Source organism: Dipteris shenzhenensis, chromosome 23 (genome assembly GCF_047967505.1).
Source record: "Dipteris shenzhenensis isolate YYH24624 ecotype China chromosome 23, Dip_SZ_1.0, whole genome shotgun sequence".
In the NCBI taxonomy this organism is placed as follows: domain Eukaryota; kingdom Viridiplantae; phylum Streptophyta; class Polypodiopsida; order Gleicheniales; family Dipteridaceae; genus Dipteris; species Dipteris shenzhenensis.
Window position 1 is genome coordinate 19,642,225 of NC_141618.1, and position 26,205 is coordinate 19,668,429.

The 26,205-nt window shown below is 47.5% G+C and overlaps 1 protein-coding gene across 2 annotated transcripts in view; it reads left to right on the top strand.

Moving 5' to 3' along the window:
• Nucleotides 1-712: 712 nt before the first annotated feature.
• Nucleotides 713-26,205, top strand: part of PGGT-I (Prenyltransferase family protein) — a 54,808-nt gene continuing 29,315 nt past the window's right edge. For both annotated transcript variants that reach the window (XM_087394559.1, XM_087394560.1), the window contains exons 1-7: nucleotides 713-877; nucleotides 997-1,093; nucleotides 1,261-1,319; nucleotides 1,455-1,600; nucleotides 1,732-1,787; nucleotides 25,379-25,455; nucleotides 25,696-25,741. In XM_087394559.1, the coding sequence (XP_087250685.1) occupies nucleotides 716-877; nucleotides 997-1,093; nucleotides 1,261-1,319; nucleotides 1,455-1,600; nucleotides 1,732-1,787; nucleotides 25,379-25,455; nucleotides 25,696-25,741 (643 nt within the window). In that variant the 5' untranslated portion in view covers nucleotides 713-715. The remainder of the gene's footprint in view (nucleotides 878-996; nucleotides 1,094-1,260; nucleotides 1,320-1,454; nucleotides 1,601-1,731; nucleotides 1,788-25,378; nucleotides 25,456-25,695; nucleotides 25,742-26,205) is intronic.

Genomic DNA, 26,205 nt, shown 5'->3' on the forward strand with positions numbered 1-26,205 from the left:
CTTGCAAATATCTAAAACTTCAACAAAGTAGGGCCATAGTGGTTGCTTTGTTTTTTCCCACACACACGGTCAACTACGAGGGGCACACCCATGGCCTGTGGCCTATGCTAATAGGTAGTAGGTTTCTTTCCCCGCATGTGGGTAAGTTGCGCATGCTCAAATGAGTGCGTGCCCAAACTGCCTGTGTTGCTGCTATTCCTCCTCAACAGACTAGAGCCGCCCATACGGGCCCATGGTGCATTAAATGTATGTGGGCCATGGGATGGACGTAATCTTGCCCGTCCATGATCTGTGGGCGGTGCCCATGGTGTAATAGTCTGTAAGCACCCTCAGGGTGGATTCAGACCAAGTGGGGCAAAGGAGGTTGGCCGCCGTTGGGTGGTGTTTACACCATACGGACAGAGATGGAGCCCATTTACAGGTGCTGTAGCGCGTCAAAGTCCTCTTGACTGGGGCTTGGGTTGGGGGTTGGGGGTTGCTGCACAACCTTCTCTGCCACGAGGCAACCTTCCATCCAATGATTTTTTGCCATTCCAGGCGGTGTCGCGTTGGCGTCTGCATGGTGCGAATGATTTTATGCCATTCCAGGCGGTGCCTAGTTGGCAAGCCAGGCGTCCAATGAGGTGGAAAGTGAGGTGGCCGGATGCCACGTGGCACGGGGGCAGGGTGAGTAGGCAAAGAAACCAGGGGGAAGGTCAAAGAAGCAGAGCAGGCTATGGCGCTCGCTTCTCCCTCCTTCGATCGAAACTTGCACTTGAATTACATGCTCTTCATGCTCCATGGCCTCCCTTCTGCTGCCGAGAATCAGGACAGTAATCGCCTCACCATTGCCTACTTTGTTGTCTCCAGCTTGGACCTTTTGAATGCTCTTGATCAGGTGCTTTTTCAACTTCCGCTTTCTTTGCTCTCTGATAGACTTGTTATGTGCTTCAATTATAGGTCCTTCTTGCTTCGGCTCAATTTTCATTCCAAGTTTCGTCCTTTGTTTTGAACCAGGTGGATGCCAAACAAATAATTGACTGGGTCTATGCAGCACAAGTACTTCCTTCTAAAGAAGTAGAAGAAGAAGGTCTCAGTTGCTTGAACAACACTGGTAATTTCAAAGATTTGTTATCCGTCCAATCATATCAGAGCATGCATATGCTTCACAAATGTAGGTTTCAGAAATGCTTGAGCAACAATGCTCTCATTTAAATTGGACGGATTTATGTATAAATCTATGTCCTGCTTCACGTTGTTAACATGGAATTTGAATTGCAGGAGTCTTTTTTGGATTTCGAGGATCTCCGTCAATAGGCACACGTTTCAGCTCCTCTGGTGTATGAATGATTGAGTTTCTAGCTTTGAAAGATTTGATTGATGCGGAAGTTGGGTGAAGAGTTTCTGGGAGCCATTAAAGAAAAGTAGTACAAATGTTAAAAAACTAAGAACGCGCCATGATTGACGATGGTCAGGTGTATTTGTTACTCCATGATGGAGGTCACCTTGCTAGTACCTACTCAGCATTGGCTATACTCAGGATACTTGGGGATGATTTTTCTCGACTTCAGCAGGATGCTATATTGACTTCTATGCGAATGTTGCAGCAGCCTGATGGAAGGTCACTGTTCGACCCAACCTTCATATCTCATATCTACTTTTGGTTACTCAAACTGCATGAACATATCACATGTGTCATAATGCTTAGTAGCCAGTTGCGTTTTTCAGTGCATGCTTGTTTATGTTTTTCAGCTTTACAGCAATTCATACTGGAGCAGAGACAGATTTGAGATTTGTCTTTTGTGCTGGTATTAGCCTTTCGCCTTGAAGTCTGCTTATATTGTGTCTCCTTTTCAAGGTGTGGGAGTACTTTTTTCTTTACAAATGTTAAAAAGCACAAATAAAACATAAAGAGGCTGTTACTTGAACGGTTATGTCATATATGCGTTGATCACGTTAGAGATGCCAGGATCTGCCCATAATCTGAGTGCCTACTTAAATTACATGTAGTCTTTGTATTCTTTTGTTGGCAAATACCTAGATGAGGCCAGGAACATGCCCAAACTCATCCTCTGAAAACACAACATAGTGCAGTTTCAATCTCATGATAGTCACTCATAAGGTTGAAAATCTTAAACTCCATCACGCATAGCAGGGACTTGCCACTATGACATCCCCACTGACGTCATCAATGCCGAACAGTGGGTGTAGACCATAATATAAACATATGCTCTCACACATACAAATCCTCACACCCACACATACTTGAGCATCCATGTATTAATTACAGTTGATTGTGGAAAACTTTCAACATGTAAACACAAAGTCCAATGATTTTACGAAATGGCCAATTGCAGACAAGGAGTATATTTTACGATTTTGGCATAGGCCAATGTGGGAATGTGAACGTGCTTTTTGAACAACTTTTAGTGGGATAGCAATTTAGACTGCCATCATGTCCTTAATGTGACTAACTAGGGCTTAACCATAATTGGATGGCCTAGGGTTAAGGCCACTTGAACATAAGATCTGGATGATCGGGGTCTAAGGATACTTTAACTAAGTGTTGACAATAGTTAGTGTTAAGACTAGACTAACTCAGTATTGGCTGATGGTGTGGATTAATCTAAGGTTGATTTAATTTTTAATATTTTAAATGAGAGAGAGAGAGAGAGAGAGTTATTTTCCTTCCTGTTTTTTGGAAGATTGCTTAGTCACCTTCTTCCTTTCTTCTTTATTTCTTGTTTTCTTTCTCTTTTGTTTATTTGACGTATATTAGTAAGCACTGGGTTTGCCCAAGAGACTCCGCGGGTCTTTAGGAACCTAGTATAACTGTTATGCTTGGGCACTGATGACGACATAATTGTTGCTTTGCTTGCTAAGTATGTCTTTCTTTCTTTTTTCAAAAAGTTTTTGTTACCTCTTTTTTCTTCTCTTCTGTTTTCTCTTTTAAACAACAAAAAATCTAAATTTGTATGATTGGATATATTCTAGTCCTACAAAGGTATAATCTAAGGTTGAGATTGGAGCTAGCATGGATGAGATTTAGATGCCATGATTCATCTATTCCAGGCAAGGCAAGGCTAATTTAGGAAAAGCAGGGCTTTTTATCGAAAGGCAAGGTATTTAGAGCATGACTTGACAGCTACGGTAGATGATAAAGGTAGCTAGAACTAGGCCTATAATAAGAAGCCAGGGACTTAATACACTGGACATCTACAGGTGGAGCTTAGAGATGGGAGTAGCAGCATGGTGGAGGGGCATGTGGTATGGGACCCATGGCATGACTATCAAGCAGGCTAGCTTCTAGACCTCAGGTTCGGGGTTGGTTCAAGTCTGATAACCTACTACTGGGTGGTGAGCTCCCTAGCTCAATCCTTATTGGTTCAGTTACCCTGTGGTTGTTGCTCTTGCTATGATTTGACATGTCAGGAGATGAACATTCTGGTTACTTGAAATTGTTTGCTCACTTGTTGTTGGGTATCTTGTGGGGGTCTTGTGGTCCTTGCTCAAAAACCTTGTGCATTATGCAGCTTTTCTTTGAACCTTTCACTAGCTTGTCTCTGTATTGTGGATGTTCTGGTCTGTGGCCTTCCCACAGGAAACCCAGAAGTTTAAAGCGTATGAAAGGCTGGACTCTTCGATCGAAAGCCAGTGGTGTGTGCTATACAACCACTGATGTGGTAAACGGTGTGGGCAGATTGTTGACAAATGACCACATGCTCAAAAGCTTGCAGAACCATATCTATGGCTGGATAGTTCTCACTGCTCTCTCTCAATTGCTCAACAACGAAAAAACGGCGGTGGTATGAAAAGACAAAATGCTTTATATTATCACCGACTCAAGGACATAGGATAGAGATTCAGGACTTAAGATCACCTCTACTGAGGATTGTTGCTTTTACAATGGTCTCTTGACAAAATCTATATAGATGACTCAACTGACAAGCCATAATGACACTCTATAGCATGCTATCAGCCAGCCGAGAAGGCTTGGCTCATAGCCACACAACCACGGAGCTCCTCTCTCATGTGTATGTCTTGTAACAGGAGCTCCACATAGCCAGAATGACACTATATAGCATGTTATCAGCCAGCCGAGAAGGCTTGGCACATATCCACACAACTACGCAGCTCGTCTCTCATGTGTATAGTCTTATAGCAGGAGCTCCACATAGCCCGTGACCTGAAAAGGATCTTGAACCACCGCATGAGCTCCTCAAATATCAAAGCCTCTAATCATTGACTCGTTGGATAAAGGAGGTGCCATGCACCACGTAATCTCTACCAGTCCATACATACCACCACGTTGCATGACTACATTGTTACTCCAAGAGGCATTCAAAGGCATCCACGGTTTGTCTACCGTTCACAAACCTTATACATACACAGGAAACACCTCCAAATATCACTTTTCCAACATTCTCCCCTTGATCTGAGGAGGGGATCAAAACAAAAACCCCACTAGCAAAAAATGAAGAGAACACTGAGCCATGTAGATGATATGTCCACACAGGACTGCGCCAAAAAGCTAGCAGCACCATGAAACAAAAAATGGTCAGACCCACAGTGAGTGCATAACCAGACAATCGTGAGCCACCCACACAGGGAAAAGCACAAAGAGTCGGCAACTGAAGTTTTTAAAAGGCCCATTCATCACCCATGCTTGAAACTTCTCCTTCTGCCCAATGCAAAACCCTGCAAAATGCTGACCCGGTGTAGATTCTTTCACAATACATGCCTTCTCTTGTTTTCTCTTGGAATCAAATGATTTACCATAACACAACTTCTCTTCATGTCCATCTTGCCCATAATATGTACACTTCAGCATATTGTTCACCTTCTTTGCTTCAGACTTTTCTCCAGTGTCCACAGCATAGGCAGGCTTCCCAATAGGTAGACTTGCTTCCATCCTTCTTTCCTTACTAAATGATAAAGCAACCACATCATGAAACTGAAGATTCTCAAAGCTTAGGCGAAGCATCTGTACCAAAGTAGGGTATTATAGATAAACTTGAAAGCAAGATTGCTTTTGCATCCTCTTCATCAGCCTTAGAACCATGGGCGGCCGATTGTTTCAACACAGCCTTCATCCAATTAAGACAGGTTCCTAAGTGCTCATTTTCACCCATGTGAAAGCTAAATAAGTACTATTTTAAAAGACCCGTAGAGTTCTTCATTCTTGTTCCAAACAAAGATTTGATGATACTCAGTCGTCCGATGCCAAGACCACTAAGTCTCAGAATTTCTTCTGCATGAAATATAAATATGTTGACAATTGCTATGAAGGAAAGCTCCTCCCTTTGTATCTCAAGATGTGTGCGCCACTCGTTTCTCAGACTTCGTCCAGGTGTCCATGACCAGTGGCCACAAATTCACCAAAAGCTCAAACCCAATATCCACTTCCTTTCTAAGAAAATATCAGTTCAAGACTTCAACCGGTACCTTGACTAATCCTCATAGACCCTGAAAAAACCACACAACTTTTCAACAATCTCCCAATGATTGCCACGACAAGGCTCTGATACCAAATGTTAAATCTATGCATGAAATTCACTTAGATAACCCGAAACATGCATGCATGACACGATATGATAAGGAACAAAAATATTCAATGCAATGCTCATGGCTCCCTCTCAATCACTCAACACATGAAAAAAATGGCGATGCTGTTAAAAGACCAAATGTCATATATTATCACCAACTCAAGGACATAGGATAGAGACTCGGGCATCTTAAAGCTAAGTGCTACTCTGAATCACATAGAGTGCAGACGCTACCCTCTCTAGGTATGCCCTTAGGACGTCCACTCTCAATGAATAGTCGATGTGATGCCACACGGAACTACCTGATTGACGAATGGGGGAGTTGGAGGTGTGTATAGCCTGGCACATTGATGAAGCCCTCCTCTGATATCTGTAAGCAGTGATTTATGTAGAAGCTGAGATTCATAGGAAGCTCGGTAAAGGCTAATCAGATTTGCGATTTGATGCAGATGTGGTTTGCAATTATTGTGAGCTGGTTCACAATTATTGTGGGAGAGTTGGGTGCTATAGGCTATTAAATAGGAGGGAGTAGGGCGTTCAAAAGCTAGGGGCTTTGTTCTAAAAAAGCAATCCCAAAGCAAAGGGAAAGCCAGAAGATGAATTTTGATGCGGAGACTAAGGCAATATTTCTCTTATGTTCATTGCCATCCTCATGGGATACCTTCCGTACAGTTGTCAGTAACTCTGTACTTGGTGGAGTACTGAAATTTGATGATGTTATCGGTAGCTTGTTGGCCGAGGAGATTAGACGGAAGTCTATGGACGGCAACAAGCAGGATGCAGCCTTAAATGTGCAAAGGGGCAGATCACAGTTCAGGGGGAAGTCCCAAGAAAAAGGGAAGTCTCGTAGCAAATCCAGGGCACAGAACATTGAGTGTTACCACTGTGGCAAGAAGGGCCATATGAAAAAGGATTGCTACAAGCTGAAAAGAGAGCAAAAGGATAAGAAAAAGAATTCCTTTTTAGAAAGCCTTTCCGAAAAGTAAGCCTCAAAGCCTTCCTAAAACCTTTAGCTTTGTATGGGGTCCTAGAAAAGCAATCAGCCAGGAGCAGAAACAGCAGCGATCGCCTGTGTACCTGTGGCAGGCAATGTGGCTGCTGCACAGACCGTTGATGTGATTGTCTGCATGGCAGCCAGCATGTCCATGGGTATGAGGATGTCCGTGACATGGGCAATAGCAAAGGGCCAGTTGGCTATATTTAGCTAGGGACGCTTATTAAAGCAGGAGGTTCATCTATATAAGAGTGGCCAAGGCTACCCATTACGGGTGGAATGTGCATCAATTGGACATAAGAACAGCGTTCTTAAATGGGGATTTGTGAGAAGAAGATTTTGTGAATATCCCATTTGTTTTGTTGTGTCGGGTCAGGAAACCAAGGTGTTTGACAAAAGCACTTTATGGAGCCCCCAAAGCTTGGAATGAGAAGATACATGCCTACTTGGTCAGCCAGAAATTCAGAAACGGTCCAACTGAGAGCACTTTCTATGTTAAAGAAGATCATGGTGTTCTACTTGTGCTCACTCTGTATGTGGATGACATGCTGTTGACTCGGAATAATCAAGATGCCATCTCAGCTTTAAAAGCTGATTTACAACAGACATTTGAGATATTAGATCTGGATGTTTTGCATTATTACTGAAGCATGCAATTTGTGCAATCAGATGAAGGCACAGTGTTGCTTTAGTCCAAGTACAGACAAGAGCTCCTGCATGGCTTTCACGATTGAACAGCCTCGTTTCTCAGCATTGGCAAGCAGTCAAGCGTATTTTCCATGACATACAAGGTACACAGAATCTTGGATTGTCTTATTTAAGGGGGGACGGTTTGCAGCTATATGCTTCTAGTGATTAGGCCGGGCAAGGGATCATCATACCCGACAGTCCACCACTGGAAATTGTTTTTTTCGTGGCAAGTCATGCATATCTTGGTTACGTAAGAGACATACCAGTGTTGCCACCTCTAACTGTGAGGGGAAGTACAGGGCAATCTTCACTTCCCACAGTAGATTGTGTATGGCTGAAGATGTTACTTGGAGACCTTTGCTAGTATTAGGAGACACCACTACCATACTCACGGATAGTCAGAGTGCTATAACTGTGGCAAGGAATCTAGGTTTTCATACCCCTACCAAGCATATTGAGATTCACTATGCCTGTCACCAAGCTGTAAATATGCCAAAGTCAAAGCATAAGTTGACCATTTATTGATCATAATTAATGAGTTCTTTATTTATTTAATTATGTTCAAAGAGTTACTTTCATTTGGTCAAAGTCTTGACTCTGGTCAAAGATACTTAACCTCGGTTAAGTAAGCCTAACCTTGGTTAGGAAGATCTGGCTTCGTGGCCAAGATGGTTAACCACAGTTAACCAAGCAACTAAAGTGCTGACCTTGGTCAAAGAGTGTTGACTTTGGTCAATGAGATTGGGCTTATGCCAGAGATGTGCCAACTTCGGTTGGAGAGACCTGTTTATAATTAAGGTGCCTTGACCATTGGTCAAAGTCCTTAATTATGAACAAGAGGGTTGACTTCGGTCAACCAGAGAACTAAAACTATATGTGCACATGTGTTTTGTGCAGTGGGGACGCCCACAAGTGACTAGGATTAGTCTATGGTTTATTTGCATGCAAAAGCACTAACCATTAATGGGTGCCATGGTTGTGCGCATTAGCTATTGGTTGCAGGTACTAGGACGGATTGAAGGATCAAGTAATTTGAAGCTAGGCGAGCGCTTCGGAGATCACTCGTGTGACCAAGTGCTTCGAAGACTCCAGAGTCACCCCTAGTGGCATATAGTTAGGAAAGTAGACTAGAAATTGGACACACTTGGCATGTTGCCAAAAGAATGAGCTTTGAGCTCTTGTAAAAGTCTTCTCGTTTTGAATTTTGTAACACATAGCTCTACGCTGAACTATGTACTCAGATTCTCTCTTCATGAATAAAGGCCTTCGGGGGGTCCAGCCTAACAAATTTATGGGCCCTAGTGTTGTGTGTGTGTGTGTGCGTGAGAGAGAGAAAGAATGAAAGAAAGAAAGTTTATTAAAGTCTTCGGGAGACCGTGAAGGTCTATGAGACTAAAGATAATTGATACAATGAGCATAACGGTGGTGGTCTCAAAACGGGCCAACCAACCGTTTCTACAAAAAAAGAGGTTATGAAGGACTATGTGTCTAGTCCTGATACAAAAAATATATATGTGTCTACCTCCAGATGATACAAAGAAGAAGAAGGGGGGGGCACAAAAAAGTGGGGCAGAGGAGGGAGATACAGTATACATGTGCAGGTGGTGATCGTCAGAGACCAATCATAGAGGGGCCATCAAATGGGAAGTCGGAAAAAACCCTGCGATAGATGATTGGCCTCTGACGTCACGCGGCCTAGTCGAGCTCGGTCGTCGGGGGCGGTGGGTGGCCCTATGGATGAGGGCAACGGTAACCCTAGTGGGGCGGGCCGAGAGCAGAGACGAGATGTCATGGACCTGGATGTGTGAATCTGTCCGCTGACGCAGCTGTCGTGACTCTGGCTCTCGCTCACGTCCGCGTCGTCGGCTAGACTGAGAAGAGGTATCCTGTGGCTGAAAGAAGTCAGTGATAGGCCGCTGGATATCCTCACGCTGTGTGTGCTGCTCGTGTCGCCGTGCTCGGAGAGAAGTATCTCGGTGGCGGGTCATCTCATGTAAGAAAGCGGCAAGGCACCGCTGATCCGGGAATTGTAGCATGTGTGAGAGGGAGCCGAATCCGTTGCGGAAGAGGCAGTGGTATCGGCCTCGAATGGCATAATAGATAGGACATCTGAAAGCAAAATGCTCCTCCGACTCGATCTCCTGTAAGTCGCAAAGTGGGCAAAGGCGGTCCTCTTGTGAGATACCCTCTGCGCGTCCACTCTCGATCCGTAATCGGTGTGATGAGACCCTAAACTGACCGAGGGAGATCCGGAGCGCATGTGGTAGATGAAGTTGTGTGTAACCCGGAGGTGTGATGAAGCCCTCCTGTGAGATCTGGAGGCAGTGTCGGCGGTAAAAGTCGAGCTTCACAGGAAGCTCAGAGTGAAGAAACCATGTCCGCCAGGTGTGGAGCTGGAGCAGATCCGCCCGAATGAGCCGGTTGACCTCCTGGTCAGTGGGGGAGAGGGGAGATGGTGGAGCGTCGAGGCTGTACTGAAAAGGAGGCAACCGGTCTAAGTCGAGGCCCGGTCGGGTGAACCAACTGGAAAGACGACTGTACCAGCATCGCTGGTCCCCATCAACGGATAAGGCCATAGAGGAGGATAGGGCTAACCAAGGTAGGCGGAGGCGACCGTCAGCGGAGGAGCCAAAATCCCTGACTCTGTGGAGGTAGGTGATAGCTTGAAAAGCCGCATCAAGCTGTAGGGGTGAGGCGCCGAACTCTGCTAGAATGATCTGGTGTGGTACCGATGGTTTGCTACGGATCATCCGAGCAAACATCAGTATTTGCAGGCGCTCAACTCGAGCCCACTCTGTGTCTGAAAGGTCGACTCCCCACCAAGGGCTACCATACATGCGTGCTGGGCGGACCAAAGAATCAAAAAGGAGAGACTTGGTCCGCGGGTCCTGGAAGTGGGAGTGGTAGCACTGTCGCTCTAGCCTGGCAAGAGCGGCGTATCCCCGGCTGATCCTGGCCTGCATGGCCGGGTGCATCGTGAAGATCGGGCCTGAGAAGACAACGCCCAAGTATGTGTAGGAGTCAACTATCTCAACAGGGTCGCCGGCGAAGAGGAACTCCTCTCGGTGCATAGCGGGTCTGGAAGTGTTGAAGATCATCACCTTGGTTTTCCCAAGGTTGACCTTCAAGTCATGTGTATCACAGAAGGCCTGAAGTCCATCCAAGTGTCGCTGAAGACCAGTAGCAGAGGAGGATAGTAGTACTACATCGTCTGCGTATAGGAGAATCTGGATGGCAGTCCCCGCAAGAGAGCAGCCTGCACCTCCGAGTGTCCTGATGGTGGTCTCGAGCTCCTCGATGTAGAGGCCAAATAGAGTCGGTGACAAGGGACATCCTTGTTTGACTCCGATAGTGCTCGTGATCTCTGGGGTCCAACTGGTGCCAATCCTGACCTGCCCCGTCACCCGCTCATAGAGAGCTACTACTGCCCAGATAATCGCCGAGTCGTAGCCTAACTCCTGCAGACGTCTGATGAGTCGGGCGCGGGGAACGGTGTCAAATGCCTTGCGGAAATCCACAAAGCAACAATATACTCTCTGTCTCCTGTGTCTGGCCTCCTCAATAATCCCTCTAAGTGTAAAAATGTGATCGTAAGTCGAGTGATCCATCCTGAAGCCGGCTTGTCCGGATGCCCTGAGCCCCTGTATCTCTGCGCGAGCACTGACCTCGCCATCTAACACTGATGCATAGATCTTGGACATAACATGTCCAACCATGATGGTCCTGTAATTCCGTGGATCCATGGGATCTCCTGCTTTGTGGATGGGTGTGATAGTGTTCAGGGTCCAGGCTCTGGGGAACCCGTGACAGACAGCTTCATTGAACAGTGTTGCGAGGATGGGGGCTAGAGTTTTGATGCCGTAGGCAACAAACTTTGTGCATAGGCCCTCATGATCCTTAGCTCGACCGTTATGAAGCTTATGTGCTGCGTGGGTGACTCCCTCGGTTGTGAAGAGGATACAAGAAGCGGGGCGGGGGGTGGCTGAGAGGTCGGGGGGGGGTGATCATGGATATCATAGTGTGCGTGCGTAGGTGTGCCAGAGGGAAGTGTCCGTGAGGGGGGAGGGGGATCGGCGTTCTGGGGATCGGCGTTCTAGGAATTTCCTCCAGAAATCCTTGGAGTTGCTACTAAACAGAATGTTCAGTAGCGTATCCTCATTCTGGCGCAAGAAGGCTAGCTTCTTGCGACGGACTAGTCGACGATAATCCCTGGTGAGACGTGGGTTGGCCCTAGCGTTTCGCTGGGTTGTGAGTCGGAGTGTGCGGCGTAATGCTTTGCACTCGTCATCATACCATCTGTTGCAAGGGGTAGAGCTAGCGGGTGGAGGGCGGGTGGATCGGGCAGTGGAAGGAAAGATGTGGCGGGCTGCATTGTGAAGGGAGTGGGTGATAAGGGTGGCTCGGTGATCTAGAGAGGGTGTGGTGCCTATGTGTCTGAGGAGGGAGGCTAGGTGGGCTGAGTAATCAGGTGAGAGGTTATGATCGAAGTGTATATCATGATAGGTAGTATAGTGCGGGGTGTGGCTGAGTAATCAGGTGAGAGGTTATGATCGAAGTGTATATCATGATAGGTAGTATAGTGCGGGGTGTGGCTGGGGGGGGCTCGGGACGCAAGTATATGAAAGAAAAGGTAAGTGTGATCGGCTCCTGGGGGTAAGGGTGCAGTGCGGAAGTCAGTGATCTGTGAGGTTAAAGCAGGAGATCCTAGAATATAGTCGACGACACTGGCTCCTCCGCCATGTGGGAAACATGTGAAACCAGAGGAGGCAGGCCATCGATCTAGTCCATTGTAGATGACCAGATCATGTATACGTCCAAGGTCCAAAAGAGCCTGCCCATACCCAGTAACGGGAGCGCGACTGTCGGCCGAGGAGTGAGGGAAGCCCGAGTCCTCTGTGTCCATCTCAGGTAATAGGACCGGATCTGAGTGGAAATCCAGGAGTGATGTCTGACGTGCACCTGTCCTTGTGTTGAAATCCCCAACTAGGAGGACCTCTCCGCGTCTGGAGAACTCCACAATGTCTGAGTAGAGATCTAGATAGGGGGATACCCCCGTGTCCTCGCGAAGCATCCGTGCGAAATGTGACGTCTCTGGAGGAAAATAGCAGACTGCAATAAAGAGGTCGCGTGTGGAGGGGCGTCGGAATCGGAGCCATAGGTAATGGGCATGGGCATCCCGTCTAACCACGGATGTCAAGCTCGTGAGCGCTGAGCGAAGGAGTACTGCAACTCCGCCTGACCCTCGGACCCCCCCAGTATATCTGGTCTCCTCACGGAATACTGACTCCCAGGTATAGCCACTGACCAAGGGGAGAGGGCGCTCGGGGCTCTCATGTGTCTCTGTATAGAAAGCGATGTCGCGTCCAGTGTATGACTCTGAGAAGTTCCTAGGGTCAGACCAGAGGGTACCATTACAGTTCCATACGGTGCATGCCAAGGGTACTGTGTGCTGAGTCTGAGTCTCATAGACCATGTCTCCCTATTTGGGGGGGGAGTTTGCTACCATGTCTGGAGTACCTGGTGGGGCTCGTTGGCAGGGGCCAACTAACAGGCGGCCATCTCGGACGACAGCCCACTTCCCCTCCTGACGGGTTACATCTCGCTACTGAAGCAGGGTGCGCCGCTCTTCCACCTGCATAGGTGTGAGATCCTCATCCATGAAGATAGTAGGGTGATCCTGTAGTGTAGCACGCTGCCTGAGTGCTGCAAGTCGAGCCTGAGTATCCTTGAATCGGATGATGAGTGGCTGTGGGCGCGTGGGATCTCGTCCTGTGCGCCATGCATGCTTGATCCCATGCTCGACGAGGCCGAGGGTAGAGGTCACAAAAGCAGTCGCGTTCGCTAAGGGGGTGAGTGAATCTGCGCGGGGGATACCTCGTACTCGGATGTTGAGAGCCTTACTGGCCCTCTGTTCCTGCTCGGCGATGGCGGCTGAAACTGCTGCTTTGGGTGCCCATCTCGCAACGTCCACCCATCTGGTAGTCTCCGCAATAGCAGTCTGGATAGTAGCGATCCTCTACCTCTGGTGTAGTGCGCGGAGCCGCTGTGACTGTAGCAGTGAGAGAGACAACCTCCTGACGGAGGTGAGTGATCTCCTGGCACATGCTCTGAATAAGCTGGTCTTGTGCTACGGTGTGATCCCGTAGTCGATGTAGCTCCGCAAAGATGTAATCTATCGTCTCAGGTGGGACCCGGGGGGGTGCGAACTGGGACATGGCGTATGGCTGTGGAGGCGTGGGCGATAGGCTAGCTGTATATGGCAGAGGAGTGGAGAAAGGCTGCTGGGTGAGGGGAAGGGGGGACATAAGAGTGGTGGAGACAGAAGGAAGCTGTGTGGGGGGTGAGGAACTGTGACCCTCTCCTGTGGGGGGCAGGCTGAGTGGTACAGTGGTGGGGGGGGCAGTGATTGGAGTAGAGATGATGGCTACGGGAGAAAGAACTACATTGGTGTCCATTGCACCCGATGTTTTCAGGGCTGGTTGGCTGTCAATTGCTAATCCACTCCTGGAGATGCGCTTTGTGATCTCTCCCACGATTGGCTTCGGAGACTGTTTGGGTTTGCGGGCCATTGTAGGACTTGTTCAAGTGCACGATTTCCAGGGGAGGCCGATCTTGTGCAGCATTGCTGTAGGGGTGCGCAGGCCTGCGCAAGGCCAGTGGCAAGCCAAGGCTTGCAGCAGACAAGGGCCCTCAGACCACGGGAAGGTTGCGGGAGGGTGTGGGGCAGAGGCTACGGGAGGGGGGGGGCGAGAGGGGCAGCGGGGGGCGCCGAGGGCAGCAAGAGGGGCAGCGGGGGGGGCGTCGAGGGGCAGCGAGGGCGTGCGGGGAGGGCGTTGAGGGCAGCGGGGAGGGTGTCGAGGGCAGCGGGGGGGCGTCGAGGGCAGTGGGGAGGCGTCGAGGGCAGCGGGGGGGCGTCGAGGGGCAGCGAGAGGGGGCAGCGAGGGGGGTGTCGAGGGCAGCGGGGGGCGAGACGGGCAGCGGGGGGCGTCGAGGGCAGCAGAGGGGCAGCGGGGGGCGTCGAGGGGCAGCGAGGGCGTGCGGGAGGGGTAGCGAGGGCGTGCGGGAGGGGCAGCGGGGGCAGCGAGTGCGTGCGGGAGGGGCAGCGAGGGCGTCGTGAGGGCAGCGTCGAGGGCGTCGAGGGGCAGCGAGGGCGTCGTGAGGGCATTGTGAGGGCGTCGTGGGGGGCGTCGAGGGCGTCGTGAGGGCGTCGTGAGGGGCAGTGAGGGGCAGCGAGGGCAGCGTCGTGAGCGTCGGGGGCGTCGTGAGGGCGTCGTGAGGGCGTCGCGAGGGCGTCGTGAGGGCAGGCAAGGAGGGAGCCGCGCAGGCGGGTAGGAGCTGCGCGGCTGGAAGCGGGAGCTGGGAGCGGGAGCTGCCTGCGAGCAGGCTGGTAGCAGAGCGGGGAGCTGCAGGCGGAGCAGCAGCGAACAGGAGCGGAGGGGCGAGAGAGAGAGAGAGAGAGAGAGAGAGAGAGAGAGAGAGAGAGAGAGAGAGAGAGGTGCGCACAAACTTAAAAAAAAAAAGATGCCCTCCCTGCACACACACATAGAACATGCGCACGCGGTGGTTAATTCTATCAATATCCTCAAGGTGGACTTTGTTGCTAGAGAGAGAGAGAGTGAGAGAGAATTTCTGAGAGAGTATTCTGCAAAAATTGACGTTTGAGAAGTAAAGGATTTCGTTGGTATCAGAGCACATTCTCATCGCTCTTCTTAGAGCGTGACAATCCACGAAGCGAAGCAAGGAAGGAGGAGATTGTACGCATTCCGTTGAGCAAGCAGAGTATCATTCACGAGGGTGTACAAGGGACTGATATTCATTCAGTAATGAAGAAGATGTCAAGGCCAATTCAAACGAGTAATCTCTGAGGTTGTGAACTTAGGCGCACAGAAAGGTGAAGCGATGAAGGCCCCGCGAGCATATCGATGATTTGGGCGAGTCACGCAAGCAGAGAAGCCTCAAGGACCGCATAAACCAATGGCGGGAGGAATTCCTTATATACTGGGTCATGTTTCAAACCCAGAGGAACGAGAATTACTGCTATCATGGGGCAAAGTCAGAGAGGAGCAAGCGCTGATTTTATTTGATGCAGGGGCTACAGATAATTTTATATCAGAAGATTTAGCCCTAAGGCTAGGAATAAAGACGGAGGAGTTGGGCAGGCTCTGGACTAGATGTTCTGTGGGAACCTTGTGCCAGTCACTCCCTTGATAGGGAAGCTCCGTCTTCATGTACAGAGTTATGTGGATCAAGAAGACTTCTTCATTTCTCCACTGATACATCATGATGTAGTCTTGGGTATGCCTTGGTTCCATTGCAACGCAATAAAGTTGACTCTTCTTGAGAGAGTGTTGGAGTTTGTACATAGGGGCAAAGTAGAATGTGTGGTTGCTAGGAATAGAGGGGAAACTATTCCCATTGTATCAAATAGTTCTGTTGGAAAAGAAATAAAGTCTGCAGTTTCAAAAGAGAGAGATGTTGAAATGCATGCTGAAATAAGTGAGGCAGATCAAAATAAATTTGAGTTTCTTGAAAATTTTAAAGATTGCTTTTTTGACGCTTTGCTAGGGGAGTTACTCCCTGAAAGACCTGAAGATCATGGCATAGAACTCATTCCTGGCAGTGAGCCACCCAATAGGCCCCCATACAGAGTTAGTGCAACTCAGCAAGAGGATATTATGGCTCAAGTGCAGGACTTGTTGTCCAAGGGGCTGATTCAGCCCAATTCTTCTCCTTTTTGCTCCCCTGTCTTGCTGGTACAAAAGAAAGATGGTTCATTCCGTATGTGTGTCGATTATCGCGCTCTAAATAAAATGACCATTAAGAATAGATTTCCTATTCCGCACATTGATGATGTGCTGGATCAGTTAAATGGGGCTTCAATTTTCAGCAGGATAGACTTAAAGAGTGGCTATCACCAAGTGAGGATACAACCATAGGATGTGCATAAGACAGTGTGCCGCTCTACTTTTGGGTTGTATGAGTATCTAGTGATGTCTTTTGGATTGACTAATGCCCGAGCTACTTTCAATAGGATGATGGATCACATCTTCGGACCCTATAGACAGTTCACCGGTACCTTCTTTGATGACATTATTGTCTTTTCTAAGTTCGAAGAAGAGTACAAGGAACATCTTGCTACAATATTTCAAGAGCTGAGAAATCACTAGCTCTATGCAAATAGCAAGAAAAGTGAACTCTTCTTGGGAGAGATCCATTACTTGAGACATATAATATCCAAAGATGGGATACGGATGGATCCTCGAAGAGGCTGACCACAAAGCCAATCTTGATAGTTCTAGATTTGTATTAGCCATTCGATATGGATTGTGATGCTTGTGGAGAATGTGTTGGGGCTGCATTGCATCAGAATGGTCATGTAGTGGCCTATGAAATCTATGAGAAAGAGTTGCTGGCTGTAATTCACGCCATCCATACATGGAAGCATTATCTTTTGACTTTATAGTTAAAACAGATCACCAAAGTCTGAGATACTTTTTGACTCAAACAAAACTCTCCAAGAAACATATGAATGGGCAAACATGTTGTCAATGTGCCATTTTCAGATTGTCCATACTCCGGGAGTTAGGAACAAAGTGGCAGATGCCTTGTCTCGAAGACCCCATGTAAACAATGTGACTATTGCTTATCATCGGGATCTAGAAGACATTAGGGAGCAATATGCTAATGATGCAGATTTTGGTGAGATTTTACAGCAAGTGCAAGAGGGGCAGTCTACCAGTCACTACTCCCTGAAAGATGGGTATCTAATGAAAAATGACTGCCTATGCATCACCCAAGAGATGAGGAAAAAGATTCTGGAGGAATGCCATGCACCTCCCTATGCTGGGTATAGAGGAATTATAGCAACAACTCAAGCACTAGAGAGGTATTTCTTTTGGCCAGGGATGCGGAAAGATATGCATCAATTTGTCACAAAATGCCTTACTTGTTAGAAAGTGAAATATGATAGATGGAAGGCACGTGGCCTACTTATGCCTCTTCCCGTGCCTCAAGTACTGTGGGAAAGTATTGCAATGGACTTCATTTTTGATTTGCCAAGATCAAAGTCAGGGAATGATGGGATTTGGACTATCATTGATAGATTCAACAAGCAAGCTCATTTCATTCCGGTTCATAAAACCATAAAGGCAGACCATATGGCTAAGCTTTTCATGGTACAGATCTTTAAGCACCATGGTATGCCCAAGTCCATTGTCAGTGATCGAGATCCCAGAATGACGAGTCTACTCTAGAGAGCTTTATTTGATAATATGGGGACGAATCTGAATTTTTCTTCTTCCTTCCATCCCCAGACAAATGGTCAAATTGAGGTAGCAAATTCTACAGCGTTGGATATGCTGAAATGCTACGTGGGTGACCAAGGTTCAGACTAGGAAAAGTACCTACCTTTGGTGGAGTTTGCTTACAATAATACAGTTCATAGCTCCACATGGAAAGCCCCTTTTGAGGTCATCGATGGCCACCTATCCTGAGGACCAAAGATGAAACATTTGCAGCAGATCAGTTTGTTAGAGACCTCCAGACAGCTTTCAGCTAAGTCCGGACAGCAATTGAAAGGTCTCAAGAAAAGCATAAGAGAGCTGCAGATAAGCATAGGAGACAATTAGATCTCAAGGAAGGGGATTGGGTGCTTTTGAAGTTCGAGAAAGCTAGGGTCCGCAAGCTAAAGGGCAAGCAAAAGGTGTATGCAAAGTTATCTCCTAGATACTATGTCCCTTTCGGGTTTATAGAAGAGATTAATGAAGTTGCATACAGGTTAGCACTGCGAGAGCATTGGAGGATTCACAATGCCTTTCATGTGAGTCTTCTAAAGAGATTCCAGGGGCTAGAGCCTCCAGAGTCAGTAACAGAGGATCCACCAGAAGTGGATGAGTTGGAGGAGGTCCTTCAGCCAGAGCAGATTGTGTACCATACTGTACGCAAAGGCCCTTAGGGCAAGGAATTTTACAAATACCTTGTAAAATTCAAGAATTATTCGGCATTGGATGCCAAGTGGATGGATGAGGACATGTTGTCCCACCGCTTTTGGATGTTTACAAGGAAGCTTTTTAGTTGAGGTCAACTGAATAGAAGCTGAGGGGATGTCACCAAGCTGTAAATATTCCAAAGTCAAAGCATAAGTTGACCATTTATTGATCATAATTCATGAGTTTTTTATTTATTTAGTTATGTTCAAAGAGTCACTTTCATTTGGTCAAAGTCTTGACTCCGGTCGAAGATACTTAACCTCGGTTAAGTAAGCCTAACCTTGGTTAGAAAGATTTGGCTTTGGTCAAGATAGTTAACCACGGTTAACTAAAGTGTTGACCTCGGTCAGAGAGTGTTGACTTCGGTTAATGAGATTAGGCTTATGCCAGAGATGTGCCAACTTCGGTTGGAGAGACCTGTTTATAATTAAGGCGCCTTGACCATTGGTCAAAGCCCTTAATTATGAACAAGTGGGTTGACTTTGGTCAACCAGAGAATTAAAACTATATGTGCACGTGTTTTGTTCAGTGGGGATGCCCACAAGTGACTAGGATTAGTCTATAGTTTATTTGTATGTTTATTTGTATGCAAAAGCGCTAACCATTAATGGGTGCCATGGTTGTGCGCTTTAGCTATTGGTTGTAGGTATTAGGACGGATTGAAGGATACAATAATTTGGAGCTAGGCGAGCGCTTCGGAGATCACTCATGTGACCAAGTGCTTCGAAGACTCTAGAGTTTCCCCTAGTGGCATGTAGTTAGAAAAGTAGACTAGAAATTGGACACTCGGCATGTTGCCAAAAGAATGAGCGTTGAGCTCTTGTAAAAGTCTTCTCGTTTTGAATTTTGTAACACACAGCTCTACGCTGAACTATGTACTCGGATTTTCTCTTCAAGTATAAAGACCTTCGGGGGCCCAACCCGACAAATTGTCCTGGGCCCTAGTGTTGTGTGAGAGTATTCTGCAGAAATTGATGTTTCAGAAGTAAAGGATCTTCATGTAGGGGAGATCACATTGACGTATTAGCCAATACCTGAGAAAAGTTTGAAGCTTTCTGCAAAGCTTTTTGTTTATTTCCTTTTGGTGATTGATCCATTTCTTTGTACATCTTCACACTCTCACTACAAGGGGGATTTTGTTAGATTATGAATAGCTTGGTGTGAACACATAGTTTCCCAGCTTGAGCTGCTGCTCCTCCCTGACCCTTGCTGCCCCCCCTCTCCCTCAGCCCCTCCCACTCCCACAGCCCCTCTCCTCCCTCTCCCTCTACCCCTTCCCTTTCAGCCCGCCTCCCCTTAGCCCTCCTACTCACCCCCTCTCCCCTGCTGCCTCTCCTCCTCCACTGCCCCCTCTCCCCCGCTGCCCTCCTCCTCACCCACCCTCTCCCGCTGCCCCTCTTCCTCCGCTCCCCCCCTCCTCCGCTCCCCCCTCTCCCCCGCTGCCCTCCTTCCCCACCCTCTGAGGATACACGCATATTCATTTACCCCACTCACTGAGGATCTCTATTCGGCAGTTTCGAGTCTCTTCACAGACTGCCCATTGAGAGTGGCAGGGCAGAGGGTCTACCCCGGGAGAGGCGCATATGCACATTATGTGACAAACAAGAGGTGGAGTCAGAGGAGCATTTCATTTTCAGATGCCCAGTCTACTATGAGATCCGAGGATGCTTCTACTGCCTCTTCAGAGGCAGTTCTGGGGTGTTGTCTCGGTTTCTCTCCTATCCAAACTAGAGATGCTTGGCGGCTTTCATCCATGAGGTAGTCGGGCACCACGAGCGTCTACTTCAGTCTAAGAGATAGGAGCAAACCTCCTCCTTGGTAGATCCTTCTCAGAGCTCGATCACGGAGTTCTTTTAGCCAAAGCATGTGGACCCCCATACCATGAGGCCTCGACATAATCGAGATCCAAAGCCAACGACATGACATCTCAGACAGAGGGTTGACGCATAGATTGCACTTGGGGATATCCCCTCTCTGTTTAGAGTCGGGGTTCCACTGAGGGGTCATTGTAGCCCTTGCTAGGTGCAGAGCTATACCGGGAGATGACACAGGACCATGCCCACGAGCAACCGACAACACTCTATCGCCGACTTCATGCTTCCGCTGTCTCATCCACCGGATGAATTGATGATGATGATGATGATGATGATGAGGATGATGATGATGATTATGAGGATGATGATGATGGTGATGCTGCTGCTGATGTGTAGTCAATCACTCTGACATGACTCTATAGTATTTAGCACTAGCTTTTTGCATTCTGCATTGGTGTGGATGCTCGTTTAGTAGCTTCACCCTCAAAGTTTGTTTGTATCAAGATTCTCACAGTTTCATAGACCCATCGGTCTTCCGAAGACTTTAATAAACTTTATTTATTTCTTTCTTTCTCCTGCAGCCCGCCCTTCCCCGCTGCCCCCTCTCCTCCTCACCCGCCCTCTCTTGCTGCCCCCACTCCTCCTCACCTGCCCTCTCCTACTGCCCCCTCTCCCTACGCCCCTCCCCCTCCCTACACCTCCCCCTACCCCCATCCCTTCACCCCTTCTCCCACTCTCTATGCCCCTCCTCCCTACCCGGCCCCCTCCCTGTCTTCTCCTTCGCCTCTGAGACCCCTCCTTCTGCCTCTCTCTCAGCCCCCCCCCCCCCCCCCTCTCTCTCTCTCACTCTCTCTCTCCCCTCCCTCCTCTTTCCTCCTTTCTCTCAATCTCAGCCCCTCCTCTCTTCTCTTTTCTCTCTTCTGGCCTCTACTTCCTGCGGCACTTCGGGTTCGGACGGAACATATTCTTTTGTTCGAGTCGGCCTACTCACTTTGATTGGCAATGGATTTCCATTCAGCCAATCCTACTCCGCTTCCACCAGCCGTGAAAGCAGTTACATTTTCAGAAGACGAGTTGCAGCAGCTCAAGAAAGATATAGAGCTCAAAAGCTCTACCACATTGATTGCACGCATCTATCGTAGGTCGCAAGCTAGAGGCTAGATGCTTGCGGCGCTACCTTCAGACCTCACCCCTCGACTCAAAGATGTTCACTTATTAGGGCGAGGTTTCTTCCAGGTTGTTTTTGATTCATTGGAGACTACGAGCGCTGTGCTCAAAGCTGGGTATTTGCACTTGGGACATAGAAAGATTTTGTTTGACCCTTTCGTGCTGGGCTTTGACCTTGTGGAGGAGGCCAGGCAAGGGTTTTCTTTTTTTGTCCGTTTTTTCGGTCTCCCATAGGTTTACCATCGCTTACTCTCGGTGATTGGGAATTACTTTGGTATTGTCATTGAGATCTCCCCCTTCCTGGTTGCCGTGGACAACTACAGAGGCGATCAGGTCTGATGAGGTTCCTAGAGTTAGGGTCCTTACATTGGACCTTAATTTAATAGACGATCATATCTGCTTCAACGTCTGGATGGTTGGTTCTTTCGATAGAGGGTGGAGATCGCGGGCAGACAGGACCAGTGTAGGATCTGCAGGGCCGTTGGGCATTTCGCTAGGGAATGCCCATAAAAGACGAGGCCCAAAAAGCCTTCAGGTACAACAGCTCCCCCCTAGACCTCAACAGGGGTGGTACAGTTCCAGCACCTTTTGCGGGACCTCAACAGGGTGTTGGTACAGTTCCAACACCTCTTTCTTGACCTCGACAAGGTGTTGGTACAACTCCTCCACGCCAGAGCGCTCTTCCTTGACAGAGTGCTCCCTTGGTACCTCCACCTGCTTCCATGGCCTCTGTTGTCTCCACATACAGGGACCTGGTGGTGTCTCTCATCGCCGTCGTAGACAATTGATTAGGAATCAGCTTCATCCAGGTGTTACTGGTGGCTGCATTGATGTCTTATTCATTCAGGAACACAAGTTGGATGACAGAGATTGCACAAAGTCAGGTAAATTCTTTCAGGCCACACTTTTTGGTCACCTGCTTTGGGCACTAGGGGAGGTACATGCATTTCAATGTCGATCTCTTTTCTCCTCCTAGTTGTTGGCCACGGAGTTATCTCCCCTTTGGAGCCCAGTGGATTCTTCTTTTGATTGGGGGACGTAAGGTTAGATTCCTCAAACTCTACGCCCCCAATGATAGAGGGGATCGTGTCTTGTTCTGGAAAGAGTTGCTCTTCTGGGCCCCCATTGCTGATTCGTCAGTGGAATTGCCCTCAGACAAGCCCTCAGACAAAAAAGGAGGCAGAGAGGGTGGCCTCCACTCCTTGGAGAGGGCAGCTTGGGATGCATTCCTCTTCAGTTTCAGTGGCAGAGATGCTTGGTTTGATGATGCCTTTCACACTCAGTCACGGTCACTCTTGTTTTCTTGGTCGAATAGGAGACTGCAGATGCTTATCCATGCATGGATTGACCGGTTCTATGTTGACAATTGGGCCTTGGATGGAGGAGGTTCAGTTTGCATTGCCCCTGGGGTTCCTACTTCGGATCACTTTCCGGTAGTGCTGATGATTTCTGAGCCGCACTTGAGAGGTCGATTCGCTAGTATTAGGATTCCTGATGCCCTTTATGTAGAGGAGGACCTTACAGAGGTAGCTTTGTAGATCTGGGTTTCTCACTTGTAGGGTGGAGTGCCTTCCCCGTCACATTTGGCACATGCCCTCTCCAATATTAGTGACTTCTACCATCTGGTTGCGAGTACCAGGAGATGTGAGATTCTTCGATGAGAGGTTGGTGCTCACGAGCAGTTGGCAGCCTTGCAGAGGGAAGAGTAGAAGAGGCCACACGATGCTTGGATTCAGGAGCGCCTTGCTGCAGCAAGGGCTCACCAGCATATTTTGTTAGATCAGAGAGCAGAGTATTCCTTTCATGCACGAGAGTCCTTCTGGAACCAGATGGGAGGTAGGGTCAATAAGCATTCTTCTCTACTCGTGGCCCCAGACATAGTAGAGAGAGTGTTTCTCAGCTCATTGACTCAGATGGAGTTTTACAGTCAGATTCGGATGCCGTCATGCGCATAGCTACAGATTTTTATGCCTCCCTTCTTTCCGCAGATCCTGGTAGCGAGGACACCAATGATGCCAAGCAGGTCATATGGCAGTGTAATCCTAGGTTGGTGAAACCTGATATGAGGCTCTCTCTTGATGCACCTTTCACCAACATAGAGTTTTAAGTATGCGCTTCTTACCTTTCACAAGGGGAAGTGCCCATGTCTAGAGGGACTTACCACCTCTTTTTTCCTGATCTTTTGGGATATGATTGGGAATCACATTACCTCAGCCCTACAGGCTGTTTGGGACTCCGATGAGATGCTTGACTCAATTACAGAGGATCTCATACATCTAATCCCAAAAGGAGGGTGCAGAAATTTATTGTCACAATGGAGGCCTATCACTTTACTTGGCACTTGCTATAAAATCCTGGCAAAAGCAATCAGCTTGTGTTTGCATCCTATACTTCCAGATCTTATTCATGATACGCAAATGGGATTTGTTCATGGCAGAAGCATTTTTTATAATATTTTCTCTTTTTGGGAAGCTTCAGAGTGGGCCATGGACAGTGGACAAAAGATAGCCATTCTTCTCCTAGATTTTGAAAAGGCATATGACAGGGTAGATTGGGATTTCTTGGAGGGAACTCTTCATCATTTTGGGTTTTCAAATGTATGGATCAGAGGGGTTTCAGCCAGGTACTTATAGGAGGGGTTAGGGGAGACAGATTTCAATTTCCAGATCAGTCCGTTACGGATGCCCTCGTGCCCCCTTTCTTTTTCTTTTTGTGGCTGAGGTTATGAGCTTTTTTCAGAGATCTTGAGCTGACATTCTTGGGCTCCGATTACCGCTCAGACAAGAAGAGGCCCTCATTGCTTGCGAGCTAGCAGATGACACTACTATTTTCTTGGAGGCCTCCCCTCAGACTCTCACCTCTTTCAAGACAGCCTTGGACTTGTTTTGTATGGCAGCTGGTGCTCATATTAATTGGAACAAGTCCAATGGCTTTTGGATCAGTGATGATGACACTCCAGACTGGGGGGCTGATTTGGGCTTCACTTGGACCCAGAGGGGTGTGTCAGGTCAGGTATTTAGGATGCCAGGTCGGTTTGGGTATCTCTTCTTTGCAGCCATTTGCTCTGGTGTTGGAGAGTATCAGGAGAAAACTTCTTTTTTGGAATTCAGCCAGATGGTGGTTGTCAACCAGGTTCTGCTGGCCACGGCTTGGTATGTTTGCTTCTGTTGGTGTAGCTTCAGGGATTGCATCACTCAACTCATAAGGCCTAAAAGGAATTTTTTATGGAGCGGGCTAGATGGCACAACATACACTATTGCTAGGGTGGCTTGGGAGACCATGATCCTTCCCACGCAGGAGGGGGGTCTCAACATCATAGATCCATATTTGCAATGCAAGGCCCTGCTTGCAAGTTTGTGGTTAGAGGCCTTTTGCCTGGGGAGGAGCCTTGGAAAAAATTCTTCATTCATGGCATTCAGACTTGCAGACCCTCCTCAGGTGGAGATTGGATGGATAGCATCAGATGGATTTTCACCTCAACCTGTCTCAGAGTTCCATCCTCCCTGCTTTTGGTTGCTATTCTGAAAGCTTGGTCAAGCTTTAGAAGTACCCTTCGGCTCTCTCTTGAAGAGATTGAGAGGCACCCTATCATGTGGAATGATTGCATACTTGATGAGCATGGTAGGCAACTTGGTTTATCTCATAATTCATTATATGCAGTGGTCCAAGTGGGAGAGAGGCCCAGCCACTTCTGTCAGCTCTTGGAAAGCCTTCAAAAGGCTTCCAAAAGATCGTCAACGAGATAAAGGGAAACCAATACATGAAAAATTACGAATGCACCAGCAAGCAGGACAATAAGAGATAATATCTTGGTGGGACCTGCAAAGTCTTGTTGATGTGAATAAATATGTGAGTGAAAGTATTATATACGTGGGGAGAGGATTGTGGAAGAGGTGAATACATAGGAACGTGTTTGTCTATATATCTTTGGTGTGGGAAAATGAGGCTTATTGGGGAACAAGAACTAGCCTGTAGTTACAGCATATGGTCCTAAGAGTCCCCTAACTGTTGCTACTGATATCATTTCAGGTAGAGCCCATACATACATACATACCTACATACATACATAAATATACTTACATGTACACATACATACATGCATGCATGCATGCATAATACGCATGTATCCTGATTTTTTAAGAATCAAGTCTTATTGACAAGCAAGTTTGTCCAATCGATAACATCTTTTCTCCTTTGCAGTGGCCATTTCTGCACTACTGGATAACTGGATGGGCATAGATTCACACAAGGCATTGGATTATATCCTTGATTGTCAGGTACACTCAAATAGCTTGTTTGGACCACTCATTGCCCAACAGTTTGAACATGTATATTTCACTTGATGAGGTTCACCGTTCATGTGATCTAAAAGGCATGCTTTAATGTTACTGTCAAAGCTTGTGCCAACTCGTTTTAGAAGACTGCTTGAGCAGTTTTGCTTTATGTTCTATTTGTCCAGAGGAAAGACCTAAATGCAGTGCATGCATTTAAAGTTTTGCATGTTGTTGTTCTTGCAGTCATACGATGAGGGCTTTGGATTGTCTCCAGGTTTGGAATCTCATGGTGAGTTGTGCTGCAATTTTTCTCAAATACAAAAGATAGCAAAGTGAGTGCGTTATCCAAATTGATTCTATGCTTTGCAGAACTCATCGGTTACCGTTTATCTGTCTAAATTTCTCAGCTTGCTTTGAGACTATGTAGAAACCTTTATGATTTGTTACTTGGATAAAAGCTAAGCCAGTATTTCTAGACCCAGTAAATATGTTCAATCCATCTCAAAGAGAATATGTGTTTTTGGAAATGTGCATGATTTTTTTTCTTTATATTGCTGCAACCTATCATGATTGTTGCCCAAGTACTTGCTAGTCTCCATAGTTAGATATCTAGTTGAATCACTGCCCCTCGAATTTCACTCTGTGCTAAATATATGACTTGACAACTTTCACTAGTTTGTATTGAGAATGTAAATTGCACTAGGTGCATAAGGCACAAAGTGTATACAAAGAGTGGTAGGAAAGGGCACGTCC